The sequence below is a fragment of the Pristis pectinata genome, chromosome 9, assembly GCF_009764475.1.
Source record: "Pristis pectinata isolate sPriPec2 chromosome 9, sPriPec2.1.pri, whole genome shotgun sequence".
NCBI lineage: Eukaryota > Metazoa > Chordata > Chondrichthyes > Rhinopristiformes > Pristidae > Pristis > Pristis pectinata.
This window is the reverse complement of record NC_067413.1, coordinates 76,240,487-76,255,214: the sequence shown is the minus strand read 5'-3', so window position 1 is coordinate 76,255,214 and position 14,728 is coordinate 76,240,487. Positions and strand designations below refer to the sequence as shown.

The 14,728-nt window shown below is 37.0% G+C and overlaps 1 protein-coding gene across 1 annotated transcript in view; it reads right to left on the bottom strand.

Annotated features, from left to right (window-relative positions):
- The window catches only part of chd7 (chromodomain helicase DNA binding protein 7), a 187,084-nt gene that overhangs the window by 61,706 nt on the left and 110,650 nt on the right, over window positions 1-14,728 (bottom strand). The window contains 6 exon segments of the mRNA XM_052022851.1: window positions 574-829; window positions 2,272-2,415; window positions 2,577-2,753; window positions 6,457-6,700; window positions 7,857-7,978; window positions 10,890-11,027. Of these exon segments, the coding sequence (XP_051878811.1) occupies window positions 574-829; window positions 2,272-2,415; window positions 2,577-2,753; window positions 6,457-6,700; window positions 7,857-7,978; window positions 10,890-11,027 (1,081 nt within the window).

The following is a 14,728-nucleotide window of genomic DNA, read 5'->3' as shown; positions in this document are numbered from 1 at the left end:
CCAGAAAGCAGTCAACTTAAAAGGATCCCTCCCACTATCGTCACTCTTTTCTCCCCCATCCCATTAGGCAGAAAATACAAAAGTAACACTAGGCTCAAGGACAGCTTCTATCCCACTGCTACAAGACCCTTGAGCAGACCTCTTAGATGACAAAGATGAACTCGATCTCTCAGTCAACCTCATTGTGGCCCTTCCACTTTCTCTGTAATGTAACACTATATTCCACCCCCACCCTGCCCCCCCTTTTTGTAATACCTCAATGTACTTGCATATAGAATGATCTGTCTGGATGGTGTGCAAACAGAAGCTTTTCACTGTATCTCAGTACACGTGACAATAATAAACCAATTACAAGACTGGCTTTGGCGGCAGCCACACATCACATTCTGCACTGCACTCCTGGCTCTGGGCTGATGAGCAGATGAGCAAGGCAGATGCTGAACCACCAGGATTTCCAAATAAATCGGTCACCACATTATTGGAATTTTATTGTATCTGATTAGTGTCATTTAACCAGCTGATGTACCAGAGGAATAAAGCTGTTCACAGAATGGTCAGTAAAAATTAGCTTACCATTAATTAGGTATGGATGATTACAGCATTTTCTCAATTCCATCATAGTATTCAGAAGGTTGGGCACATTGGTTTGACCAGCTCCTTTAGAGAGGAAGGCAAAGTTTCTCTCCAAGATAGCTCGGTAATATTTCTTTTGAATGTTGGTCAGTTCTACTTCAATGATGGTTTCCTCCTTTGGAGCCAGATTCTTCTCCACATCTTCCTTCAAGCGTCTTAACATCATTGGTTTCAGAATAGCCTGAAGTTTTTGTACCTGTAATAATTATTCAGAAAATGCAGAATACCACTTAACAGGCCCTGGGGTGGGGTGGTGGGTGGTGAAAACGTGACAACAAAAGAGACTGTGGATGTTGGGATATGAAACAAACAACAGAATGCCGGAAGTAAGCAAGTCAAGCAGTATTTGTGGAAGCAAAAGGTTTAAGTCAATGTTTCAGTTTGAGACCCTGCACCAGGACTGAGTTATTAAGTGATCCCTAGAGACCGAAACCTTTTGCTTCCATAGATGCTGCTTGACCTGCTTAGTTCTTCCAGCATTGTTTATTGTTCTGGGAAAAACATACCAGAAGATACAGTTCTGATGGTATTAAAAAGGCTGTAATTTGAGTTTATTGCTATGATTAGAAAATCAAAGTCTGAGCAATTTACCCCACATCTAATTTCTAAAATTCTATGCACCATAGATAAAACAAAATAAATGCTCCAAGTACAGTGTTGTTTGCAGAAATATACTGTTGATCTTTAGATAATTCCATACAAAGTATACTACCAACATTTAGTATTGTCTTGAAGGATTTAAAACTTGTACAGATTTGAAAATACTCTGGGGCTTATCTTTTGTTGCCTTGAAATCACTACCTGTTTGCAGCCACTGGGCCACAATTCCCACCAAACTCCTCCTGCCAAATGTGGCAGAATACAACACGGAGGCCATTTCAAAGACGACAAAATAGTATTGACAATAGGTGAAGCCCTATCACAAGCTGCAAATGATGCCTCTGTTGTTGAGTGCTAACGAATGTCTGACATTCAAGCATCCAAAATCATGAAGAACATGTCAAAATAATTATTTTTTGAAAGTAAAAGACTGAAATACATATTTAAATCAAAAATATTTTAACTAAATAAAAAGCTCCACTTACCTTTTCCCCCCAGCAGATTTCTCTTATTTATTTGAAATGGGATGCCTGTATTTGCACCAGCTAAATCTGGCTCAGGTTCACTGAGACTTCCCAACCTGAGAGTTGGGAAGCCTGCAGTAGTTCTTGTTACACAAATCCACTGGTGCAACATTGAAGCAGTCTGCAGTATGAGCAGCAGGTGGAAAATACTGGTGCTGAAACGGACATGCAGCATTGAACATCTAAACACTGGTCTTCTGTAGAGAAATAGTGAGGATAGGATTTTATGGATAGGAAAGGTTTAGATGGATATGGGCCAAATGCAAGCAAATGGGACTAGCTTAGATGGGTATCTTGGCCAGCAAGGACCAGTTAGGCAGAAGGACCCGTCTCTGAGTTTGAGCATTAGTGCAACCCAGCCTATTGTATTGCAAACAGAAGATTAAAGGTATGATCACCAGTTGCCCCATTTTATTCTGTTAATTGCAAAAGGCTATACCATAGTGAACATACTATAATTAACCTTCCCAGAAATCAATTTAAGGTTCATTAAATAGTTCTGAATGAATCACACCTGTTCTTCAGTTTTCAAATCACCAAACTCTTGCAAGAAGTTAGTCTCCGAGGGGAATCGAGAGGGCTCCAAGAAATTCAGCAAACTGAAAAGTTCTTCTACAGTGTTCTGTAATGGTGTCCCTGTCAGCAGTACCTTGTGTTCCTGCAGCAACAAAAGGAAAACCATTAGATATAAAGATAATCTGTTAAATAATTGAAATCTAAATCATAATATAGTTATAAATGTAGTCCATGTTCAAAGGTCATAAGCTAGATATCGCTATTCAACAATAATACTCAACTCATTACAGAAAAAATACTGACCAGATCCATTAGCTTTAGCCCTTCCAAAAGTTTGCAGTTTCTGTTCTTTAGTCTGTGGGCTTCATCAATTATCACACAACGCCATGCAATATTGCGAAGTTCTGGGCAATCAGTTAAAATCATTTCAAATGTTGTGATGATGGCATGGAACTTGTATGCACCCTGAATTATACGACCCTTAAAGCAGGAAATGTTCAATTAATTTCGTTTCTTAATTGAAGACTTTGATATTAAAACATTGCTTAAAAGTCATTAATACATATTGAGCAAATAAACCCACTATTGGGTCATCATTTATCTATTAAAGACATTGGAGGAAAAAGTTTATGTTCCTTATTACATGTCTCAAACATCCCAAATTGCTGCATATACAATGAACTACCATGAAGAGCACTGAATGTTCTATGGCCAAATATAATTACCAGCCTAATTCCACAGAAATTAGATTTTCTGATGATATTTTTGAAGAAATGTAAGCAGCAACTCAACAACTTTTCAAATGCCCTTAATATGTATATAACAATATTAAAAAGACTATTTTAATTCACTTATCATCAGCTATTGTCATTCCTATATACAACATCACAAATGATACCGGGGGCAGGGGGATTTCAGAAATATACTAAAAAGCATAGCTCATACACAAATCCTGTCATTATCCCCATTATAAATCCCTATATCAACAATGAAAGCCATAGAATTAAAGAGGGATTGGCTGGTTGAATATGAAATTGGTTAAGGGAGTGAAAGCAAGGAGTCATAGTGAACTTAATCCTCATCTTCCAGATTGCAGGGAAAGTATTTAGTAATTCCCTTATGAGTCAACATTAAGACTTCTTCAGGGGTTAAAATTTTCAGATTAAACTAGTGCTGGAAATGCAGTAGATAGGCAAAGTGATAGTAACACAATCACAATAGAAGTCACAGATGTAAATGGGAAGACATAGCACATAAAACTTAATACTTGTTAGAGTTAAGCAATTCATTTTTATAGGGAGAAGGAACAGAGGGAACATAAACTGAATACAATACATTAAATAGATGCAGGAATGAAGACATCTGGGTATGTACAGAAGTCTTTGAATGCACCTGGATAAAGTTGTAAAGTAAGCATTGTGGAAAATCATGGAAATTTTTGGCATTACTATAATGACAATATTTCAGAAGTATTTAACTGTCTGCAAGTGCTTTGGGATGTCCTGATGTAGCTGTGGAGTCGATGAATTCAAGTCGGTTTCAACATTAATGGAGAAATTTTTGCCAGTGGCAGTGGGGTCAGTAACCACAGTACACAGGAACAAAAAGCAGAAGCAGCAACATGAGAATTTTACTGTACACAGTGAGGCACTATGATCTGGAAAGCATTGAAGGGAACGAGATTGAATTGTAACTTCCAAAAAGGGACTGGATATACATTTGGAGGGGAAAAAATGTGTACTCCAAGGAGAAAGAAAGTGGGAATAGTTACATTGCTCTTTTAAAGACACAAACAGCATCCTTCTAAACAGCATCATTCCATCAAAACTTGCAATGGAAACTTTCTACAAAATATTCATTTTACAAATCTACTGCCTATCTATGGTACAGTATGTTATAGACATCCAATTGTGATCTTCAGCTAAGTCTGCATAACAGGAAGATTCATATGGCATTACTTTATAAACTGCTATTAAAAAAAACAGAAAATACTGGAAACACTCCACAGGTTGAGCAGCACCTGTGAAAAGAGAAACTGTTAATGTTTATTTCAGATACCCAATATTTGCAGTTTTTAAAAAAAATTTCATTTACAAGTTGCCAGATGCCTTGCTGTAAGAAACAATATAAAATTACAATACATAGACATAATGCATGAATTTAAAATAAGGGCAGTATTAGATCTATGCACACTGCTCCAATTACGAAGCATCTCTTGCATAGGAAAATTAGGAAGGAATAGGCCATTCAAATAGATCACTGCTGGAATTGAAATGTAACATTCGTTCAATAGAATTTAAGGTTGATGCTCCTACTAATTCACTAACCCTGACCTGGGAAGGCTTCGGTACCAGAAACAGAAACCATTTTCATCTACGAATTGTTAACATCCTTTAGTGATAGGGACATATAATTACATTGCAAAATCGGAGCATTCTGTATGTGTAATGTATTAACATGACTCAAACCATTCACATATGAAAACAGCTTTGTAAAATATTTTTGCAGAACTTTAACACAATGTAATTGTTGCAATCCATCTAGTGGATAGTCCTTTAATTTTAAAACTATAAATACATGCCCAAATCAATTTGCCACAAAAAGGATGTGAAATAAAGGCATTAGAACAATTGTAAATGTGAAGATTTGAAATATTACAGGTAATACCTGCTTTTGATAAAACACTTGCAGCACCATGCAAAGTAACAAATTACTGTTTTAACAGTTGAAGTAAAAAAAGGTTTTGGATAAAGTTAATTTCATTTGACCCCACAAGCGACTCTTTTGCAAAAATATTTCTAAACCAGAACAGATGAGGTTGAGAGCCAGTGCAAGATAAATGGTTGAACAGTAGAAGGAACAATTTTTAAGCAATTACAGATTTTAGACAAATAATGGCTTTGCGTTTAAATAATATTTAGGATAATCAAAGGCCTTGAATGAGAGGGAGGTAATGTAAACAAAATCAAAAGACTAAGCAATTTTCTTGATTAACGCAGAGGATAAAAATTTCAGCACTGGTTATCAATTATTCAGTCATTAGAAATATCTCCTCTAAGTCTGAAATCAATGATTTTGAGCATTTAAATCTTCCTGGCTTTCCCTACTTTGAGGTGAATTGCAGTTTCTCCAATAGCTTCAAATAACTAACTGTTCATACCTGGACTATTGCTGTAGATCACTTCTATAGCCACTCCAAAGATTTATTCTAACATATGGTTTTCAATATAATACCATAGTTAGGCTAAACTAGTTGCTCTGCAGTTTTCTCACATTTCTAACCTGGTTACTGCTGGAAACACAGATTTGGAGAAGTTACACAGGTTTGCATAGACAAGATAGAGTTTTCAATTTTGTTTTCTGTATAGTCATTGCTTAGTTGACTGCTTTCTCATCCCAAGCCAGAATATGAGCCAAGAGCACTCAGTTTTGGAAATAGTATCCTATAATTGTGCAAGAGAGATTCCATAGTTATTCAGATCTCTTGATCAGATCAACTACTTTAAAATCAGTTTGATCATGAAGGACAGGGAAACATTGATGCCCTGAAAGCAATGCAGAGTAGACAGAAGGTTGATTGTTGGTTCTGGCAGCTGAACAAAAGGCAAGAAAATATCAGTCTTCAGCCCTGAAAGCAGATGAACCAAAGAGGAATTCACTGAATTACAATGTACTAAGTTTGGAGAAATAGTAAATATTGAGAGCTTTAAACTTGAGTCACAATTCCTGGTAACTTGAGTCACAATTCCTGGTGAAGAAGGACACAACTAGAAACTTAAAAAGCACAACTTCAGGACTGATAATCAGGAAACAATGCAAAAGAAAATGCTGACCAGGGTAGTTGAAGCCAGTAAAATTCAGCAGTTAACAGATTTCATTTTTGTTATCAATGCCAGTTTGTCTGGGACTAGCAAGTGTAGTACAATAATAATTTAACTAATTTACCAATACACATAATTGATTTAACAGAAATTAGAATATATGTATTAGAAACCAAATTAAATAAACTTATGATGAAATAGTTTTTTCCCCTCACTCTAAATATTTCAATACATGAGAACTTTACAAAATGACTGATCATTTGAAATAACAATTATGCCCTGGAATTCCTTTACAATTTAAGTATTTACCTCAGATTTAAAAGGTACACATACTGAACATTTTTATAACCCGCTTTCCTTACCTCAGCATCCCGGAAATACATCTCATATGCCTGAATCATTTGACGGCTAGCCTGGCTGCCATGGTACACGGCCACATTCATTGCTGTCCAAGTGCGGAACTCCCTCTCCCAATTAGTGATAGTAGAAAGGGGTGCAATAATCAGGAAGGGGCCATGAATTCCTTTCAAGTACATTTCATACAGAAATGTAATAGACTGGATAGTCTTCCCCAATCCCATCTCATCTGCCAAAATGCAGTTTTGACTGAAAACAAGAGAAATGATTATGTTGATATAAAAATAATCTTAGAGTTTCCCCCCCACACAGTGTAGAAACTTAAATGACTTTAATAATGTGGTATTACAATGCCAATATAGGCAATTCCCCAATGCAGGTGATTCTTGGCCTGCTTTTCCATTTGAGAGAGAAGACAAATTTTACATTATCAATCGCATCACATTTACTATATTTAAATTAATATTCCAATTTTTGAACACTGAGGAATTTTATGTGGTGCAAAACAGTTTGAGAATGGAGGGAAGCAGGAAAAAAGTAAGAAAAGCTGACCTCCAATCTATGGTACATACACAATAGGAAAACATAAGAACTCTGTTGATCTCTATTTTGCAATGTGTTGTCTGTTATTCTTTTTTTTAAAACTACTTTCATCAATCTGGTCTTCTGCTTTTGGCTGCACTTATTTAGTAGAGCAAATGTTTTATTCAAATTCACTTAAAACCGAACAAGAATCTTCCAAGGTTTAATTCTGGAAGTTTTTGAATGCTTCTGACTGCCAAGTAATTTGAATATCAGTCCAAGCTCCAAAAAACAAATTACAGGAACAATTTTGAATTACTGAATTTTTTGGTAATTAAACCACCTATTTATTTCAAATATTCTTGGAAAAGCTCTGCTCAAGTTGATGGCCAAGAGTAACACCCTTCGAAACAATTTACTAATCACTGCAACAGTTTTTTTTGGAAAGACAGAAACAATATTACTACATTTTGGGCCTAAGGTCCAAATTCCTACCCCACTTCTCTTCCCACCTTTAAAGCAGCAATCTTTAGAGCTAACCTCTTGACCAATTATGCTCATGTTTTGTGCCCAGTCACATCTTTTCTAAGTTAATAAAGTGCTTTATAAATGCAAATTACTAAGTTTCTACCCTGTTACTGGAGCCAAGCAACGTTTGCCAGCTTTTAGCATTTAAGCTACCAAATACGAATCCAGACAGCAGTCTTAGAAGTTAGTTTTTATGAGACTACAGATCAGCTGCTACAAAAGGGAGCTAGGTCACAGAAGCCCGTGTTGTGAAATCTGAACTAAGACTTGTACCAAAAATTTTTTTTTGTACAGTTGAAGAGATGAAAGAGTTCCATCTCTTACTCCACACTATTTCAAAATCAAGATAACCCACCTGTTGTACCAATTGAAGAGTAGCCAGTTTACGCCCTCCAGCTGGTATTCCCTGAGTTGATTGCCGTTTTTATAATCTCTAGAATGTTCCAACTTGGTCCAGAATTCTGGAAGTGGCCGTTCCTTTCAGATACATGCCAATATTAGCAATATTTTTAAGGAACTGGGTAAAACATGTAACGTTAACAAGCTCGACCCATTTTGATTAGTATGTAATACTCTCTGATCATCTTCTGGCCAAATTCCTAAATTCATTTTCTAAATGTGGATCCACAGCCTCTGACTCACTTAACCTACCCTTTCCATTTGGTTTCCTGTTAACTTTCTCAATGGCAAAAGCCTCAGCAAAATTTTATTTCTTTTATACATTAACCAGAGTCTCACTGCATCTGAAACCTCCACAAAAGTGAGCAACTTGCCTGCATTGTGTATTATCAATTCCTTTTGCTATCTTGAGATAGCAATTTTGCAGACAACTGATCTAATTTCTTCTTACTGTTCACGTTCCAAATTTCCTAAGATCACCATTACTTCAAATTATTTGAACTGAGCATGCAACATTAGTCCAATAAAATTATAAGCACAGCAAGCAAATATATGCTCCATCAAATCACAGCTAGGTCTTCAACTGGACTTGAACTTGCTAACCCTACTTCTCTATTCTTAAGATATCATTTGAAATGTTTATCCAATAACAAAATCAATTTATTTTCCTCATTAGCCCCCTATGATAAAGCATTCCACGGTCTAATTTCTATTAGTGATTCAGAAACTGATTTTTTAAATACCAGGATACATTCTTTTACCATTTACCCACTAAAAATTTTGAAAACCTCTTTAGGTCACAACCCTTCATGATTCTATTTCAACACTTAGCCTCGATACTGAAAAGTGTTCCTAACCAGCATTTGAGTGATGTTGACTATATCCTTTTCAGGGGTTTTATATCTCCTCCATTAATAGAGTGCCTAGAACTGTACACAATATTTCAAAAACAGCCTAACCGATATCTTGTAAAGATTCAATAACAATTCCTCATTTTATTTCCTTAAAAACTCAATCCTCTACTTTTTAAATTAAAAAATGACTTTTTTTAAAACCACTGTTCTAAGTGCCCAACAGGAAGCAGGTTTGGCCATTCGACTCTTCATGCCTGCTTTGCCAATCAATAACGTCATGGCTATTTTTTAATTCTGTGCCACCTTTCATCATTAACACAAGAACATGATAGCATAGGAGTAGACCACTTGCTCCCTTGCACACCCCAAGCCCATCCTGCCATTCAACATGATCAAAGCTGATATGCCTCAGGCCTCACCTCTTCTGTGCCATTTCCTAAATTCCCTGATCTTTCAAAAAGACATCTACTTCCTCTATAAATACTCAAAGATTTAGCCTGCACAATCCTCTGGTTAGAGAATCATCACCTTGTGCAAGTGGTCCCTAAAACACTTCAGTTTCACGTAACAACGCTTGAATTGCGCAACTATGTCACTCCATTCGAGATTTTGCCGCTAATGGAATCATTAACATCTACCATATCATATGCCATCAGGATCTTATATCACCTCTCATTCTTCTAAACTTTAAAGAACATGGGTCTATTTTCATTAGCTGCTGCATTTACCCCACACTCAATTCCCTTAATTTCCAAAAATTTATCAATCTATCTTGAATATATTCCATGACTGAGCTTCCAGAGTGTTCCACTTTCTAAGTAAAGAATCTTCTACTCTCAATTCTGAATGACTGATGCTCATGGATAAACTACATCCACAGATTTTAGCTACCCCAGTCATTGGAAACCTAGGCCCAGTCTACTTAATCACTCTTCTAAAGGACAGACCATCCCACCCCGAACTCCATGCCAGGAATTAAGCAGGTAGATCTTCTTTACACTCCCTCAATCACAAGTATATTCTTCCCTAGACAGGGAAGGATTTTTCTTTTCTTTACATTTCATCAAGCCTTCACTTAAAAGCATTCTAGATACTGCTCAAAAATGCAGAATAAGAATAATTTAATAAAAGTCTCTTTATTATGCAAGCTTCTGTATTATCTGCTTTCCACTCCAAAATAACACCAGACCCCTGCTGAATTTGCTCAACTCTTAACATCTCTTCTAGTGGAAGTGACTGCCTCAACTCCAAATTTAATAGGAAAGACAAAAGTCATTCTGCTATTTTCAACCACACAGCAGCATCATGCCCCCATGCTACTCTAGTAGGATATGAGTGGCAAAAACATGAAAGGAGATAGATGCAGTTTGCAATTTAAGGTACAGCAGCTTCAGAAATTACTTCGAGTCAGAAAGTCTGTTAAAGGACTTGTAAACTACAGTTGTATTACATCCCAGCTGCATTTCACCAGTCTGTTCCACCCACATATGTACCTGCTCTCTCTATTCTAGTATGGAATTGGCAACTGCATGTAGTATCAGGGTGCTGGTTGACTTGAACAGTTGGTCTTTCACTGGAGTTTAATTGAAATGGAGAACATGTCACTCAAATTCATATGGGTGCATAACAGTAGCATACCACAAGAATCTTAAATAATGTCTCACTGCACAAGATCTACTGCCAATCTAGACGAGATAAATTTACTCCAATACTTTGCATTCCATCCCTTAGGTATACAATTGCAGTTCCATGTGCTTTAATTGTTACAAGGTGTCTTACCTAGCACCTATGAAATACATTGTGATCATTCATATTCAGTAAATATTTTTGATTTTCAAAAAAATAAATTAGTATCTTTAAGTACAGTCTACCTTTTACAAATCCATTTAACCCTGCTTAGCTCACCCTTTTAAGCTCTGAATAAATTCAACCTTTGTTATGAACAACAGTTTAGCATCAAAGACAAATAATCTATGACACCAATGATTTATTGATTGGTCATTACTTATCCGTTTCCACAAGTCTGCCTTTGCCCATTATGCCAACTTTTGTTCATACCCCCCACCAGCCACCCTAATCTAGCCTTCAGTTTTTGTTTTAAAGCCTGAAACAGGAGCACAGAATTTTGATCTTACCGTATGTTCCGTTCTTGGTTTCATGGCCTGTAGCTGTTGAAATTCTTCAATCTTGACTTGGTCTGTGTCTAGTTTCAGTTCCCAGGTGCTTTCTTCATATGGAAGAGAACACCACTTCACCAAATAATGGGTTACTGGCTGTTTTGAAGACCAACAGAATTAATCTATTTGGGATTAATGATCTTATATCATACACTTAATTTGCCAATATTTTAAAACTCCAATGCAAAACAGTTAAACTATTTAGAAACCCACAAAAAAGGAAACACATTTTTGGCAGAAAATTGCAAATAAATTTGTATAGGAATCTCTAGAAGTTCAAGAAAACAGAACATTTTTTGGTCCAAAACAAAATGTTTTAAGATGTATACTATTTAATCAATTTCTTCACCTTCATAACTTTATAGTAAAGAGACCAATATCGTCTATTTTGAGGGGAATACTTTAAAATGTGTAAGGAAGCAGATATAGGTATATAATTGCAACCATTTAAAAGTAAATTTATTTTCCTTTTTTAAATTAATAAGATTTTGTGCATCTTGCAGGCTCTTTGGTGATCAAATTCTATTATGGTCCATTACCTCAAAAAAAACATCTTGGCGAAATGCAAATAATCTCTACCTATATTCTTGATTTGCTTTCCTTTAAACTTGTGAAAATACAGGCATCTCAGAAAGACAATACCTAATGAAAATCCAGTCAAGAGTATAAAAGTTGGGACATCATGTTACAGTTGTACAAAACATTGGTTAGGCTGCACTTGGAGTATTGTGTGCAGTTCTGGTCACCACACCAATGAAGGATGTAATTAAGCTAGAGAGGGTACAAAAAAGATCATCAAGGAGGTGGCCTGGATAGAGGGCTTCAGTTACAAGAAGAAATTGGATAGATTGTGTCTGTTTTCCCTGGACCGCAGGAAGTTGAGAGGTGACATGATTGAGGCTTAGACAGGGCAGTTAGCCAGTGTCCCTTTCCCATGGTAGGGGTGTCTAAACCTGGAGGGCATAGGTTTAAAGTTCAATGGGGATCTCAAGGGTAAATTTTTCATACAAAGAATAGTAGCCATCTGGAATGAACTGCCAGAGGTAGGAACAGTAACAACATTTAAGAGAATCTTGATAGGTACTTGAAATGAGCAAGGCATAGAGGGATATGGAATTAATGCAGGCAAGTGGGATCAGTATAGCATCACATGGTGCAATATTAAGCCTTCAAGTCTAAGAAGATCTTTAGCAGGAAAATTGTTGTCTGTAGGATTTCAAAAGGACCTCAATCATTCTTGGGGTTGAGGACAATAAGGTCAAAATATAATTATCCATTTGGTACTGATCCACATGAAAGCTATGTTACATCAAGCTCAACTACAAGGTAGATCAATCTCCAATATTTAGAAAAACTGCCAATGCTGATCATTTGGATTCTCAAATTACATCAAAGAAAAAGGTTATTTGGCTCAATAAAACATTTAAAAGAGAATTATATCCTAGCAGATGTAATCCTTGTAAAGCATAATATCCTTGCAAAGCAGAAGTGAAAAGTAAATACATCACTTCTGGAATGACCATCATACCTTTTGAATTTAGTTCTGAAATAACCATGATCAAATAACTAATTCTCTTGTTTAAGGAATATCTGGAGCATAGACAGGAATGCATATATAAAGCCCATGACAAAGGTGAATGGGATCTATAATTGCTTTTATATTCAATGTTACAATGCCAAAGGAGGCATATTATATTTGCACTCAATACTATCTGGATTTGTCATACATGCAATGCTGCATACCCCTCTGTAGAAAGGATAATGGTGTGAAATAAAGATTCAATAAAATGAATACACAAATGAAAAATATTAAGGTGTGAAAGATTAGAGCTTTTTAAAGAAATCCAGGGATTACTTATCAACTAAAAGGGGGATGCGAGTGCCATTGGTTCAGTCAGGATTTACTGTACTTGAGGTGACAGGTGATCCAAACCTCTGCAGTCTCAAGGAGGTAATCCCACGATAGCTTTAGAAGTTGTTGTTGCAGGACTAAAAACTAGAATTAAGATACATTTCCAAGTCAGGATGCTGTGAAGCTTGGAAGAGAACTTGCAGGTGGTGACATTCCCATGCACTTTCCAAGTGATAAAAGGCTATGTCAGATGTTCTATTGAAACCTTTGTGAGCTGCTACATATCTTTGTAGATGGTGCACACTGCAGATAACTACCAAAGCAGTGGAGGGATTAGGATGGTAGGTAGGACACCAAACCAATTGCTTTTCCCTGGATGACAAACTTCCCATGTTGTTGGAGTTGTATTCATCCAGGTAAATGGACAATATTCCATTACATTCCTGACTTGTGCCTTGTAGATGGTGCAAATATTGTGGATAGTCAGTCAGCACAGACCTACTCTTGTACCTACAATAGGAAAGTTCCAGTGGTAACCCCAGAATGTTGATGGTAGGGAACATAGTGAAGGCAATGACATTGTCAAATCACATAACATTGACATTCAATCTTATTGTTGGTTATTGCCTAGCATTTGTGCAATTCAAGTATTTGCCACACAAGGCCATTGTCCAAGTCTTGCTGAATGGAGCCTGAAGAGTTGTGAATAAAATTGATCAATGCACATTACCACTTCCGACCTTACGATGGAGAGAAGGCCACTGATGAAGCATTGTGGATATTTTGGCTTGGACACTGGTATCTACGCAGAAAGATGTTTCTCAGGATAGTGTTGTAGCTGTACTTGAAGAGGCACAGTTCGGTCTGGTGCAAGAGTTTTCAGCCCAACAGTCAGAGTGCTGTCACATGCCCTACTTGCATGGCCACCAGTAGTTCCCAGTTATGTACATCTATCCATAAAAATATTTGCAGATGGGAATTTAAAAAAAAACGCAGTCTAATTTATGCAAGTCGAGTGTTACGTAATCTCAGGAGAACCTGCTTTTGGACTTCAAAGTTCTGAGCATCTCTGGACTGGTATCCAGGTTATGGGACCTCTCCTACATACTCATCAAGCAACTGAGCAACTGTTATTACCTGCAGAACTATACCTTTCACTTGCTTTCCAACTCATTCATCGTGGTTTCTGGATGCACCCTGCTTCACAGTCAGGGCAAACCCACCAGAGATGGTGACTTGGCATACACTTGAGGAGGAGGAATCCTGCATGTTCTTGGCATTGACTTCAAACCCCACAAAGTCTCTCAGCATTAGATCAAATTTGGGCCTGGAGACCTGGCAGTTATTTACTGCCCTCAAGCTGATAGAAAGCTGTTGCTCAATGTTGAAGGGACCTTGGAAAGAATACTAGGAATAGCAAGGACACAATCTACTCTGGACTTCAACACCGACTAAACTGGCTGAGTACTGAAAGGTGTGGCCGACACTGCAGCAGGATTACAAAAGGATTATAAAATAAGCCTTGGAGACAAAATAGCTAAGAAGGGTAAAACAGAGGGGGTTTATGGCGAGTCATGGGTTTTATTGGTTTAAGGCTCGTGTGAATTTGCGTAATGTGAAGCAAGTGGTGAAGCTGCTAATGATGATTAGGAGGCAGCCCTGAAATCATTTGAGAGGGTTTTTTTTGCCTGAACAAGTGTTTAATTATGACAAGCAGGCTTATTTTGGAACAAAATGCCAGATCTCACACACATTGATGGGAAGGAGAAATCAATGCCCAGATTAACAGCAGCCAAGGACTTTGTTGCTGGGCAGCAATGCAGCTGGGAAGTGCATGTTAAAACCCCTTTAGTATACCATGCTGAAAACTCTTGGGTATTGAAAGGGATTAGTAAGTGCTCTTGACCTGTTGAATGGGTGTCTATATTATTACCCTTTTTATTCA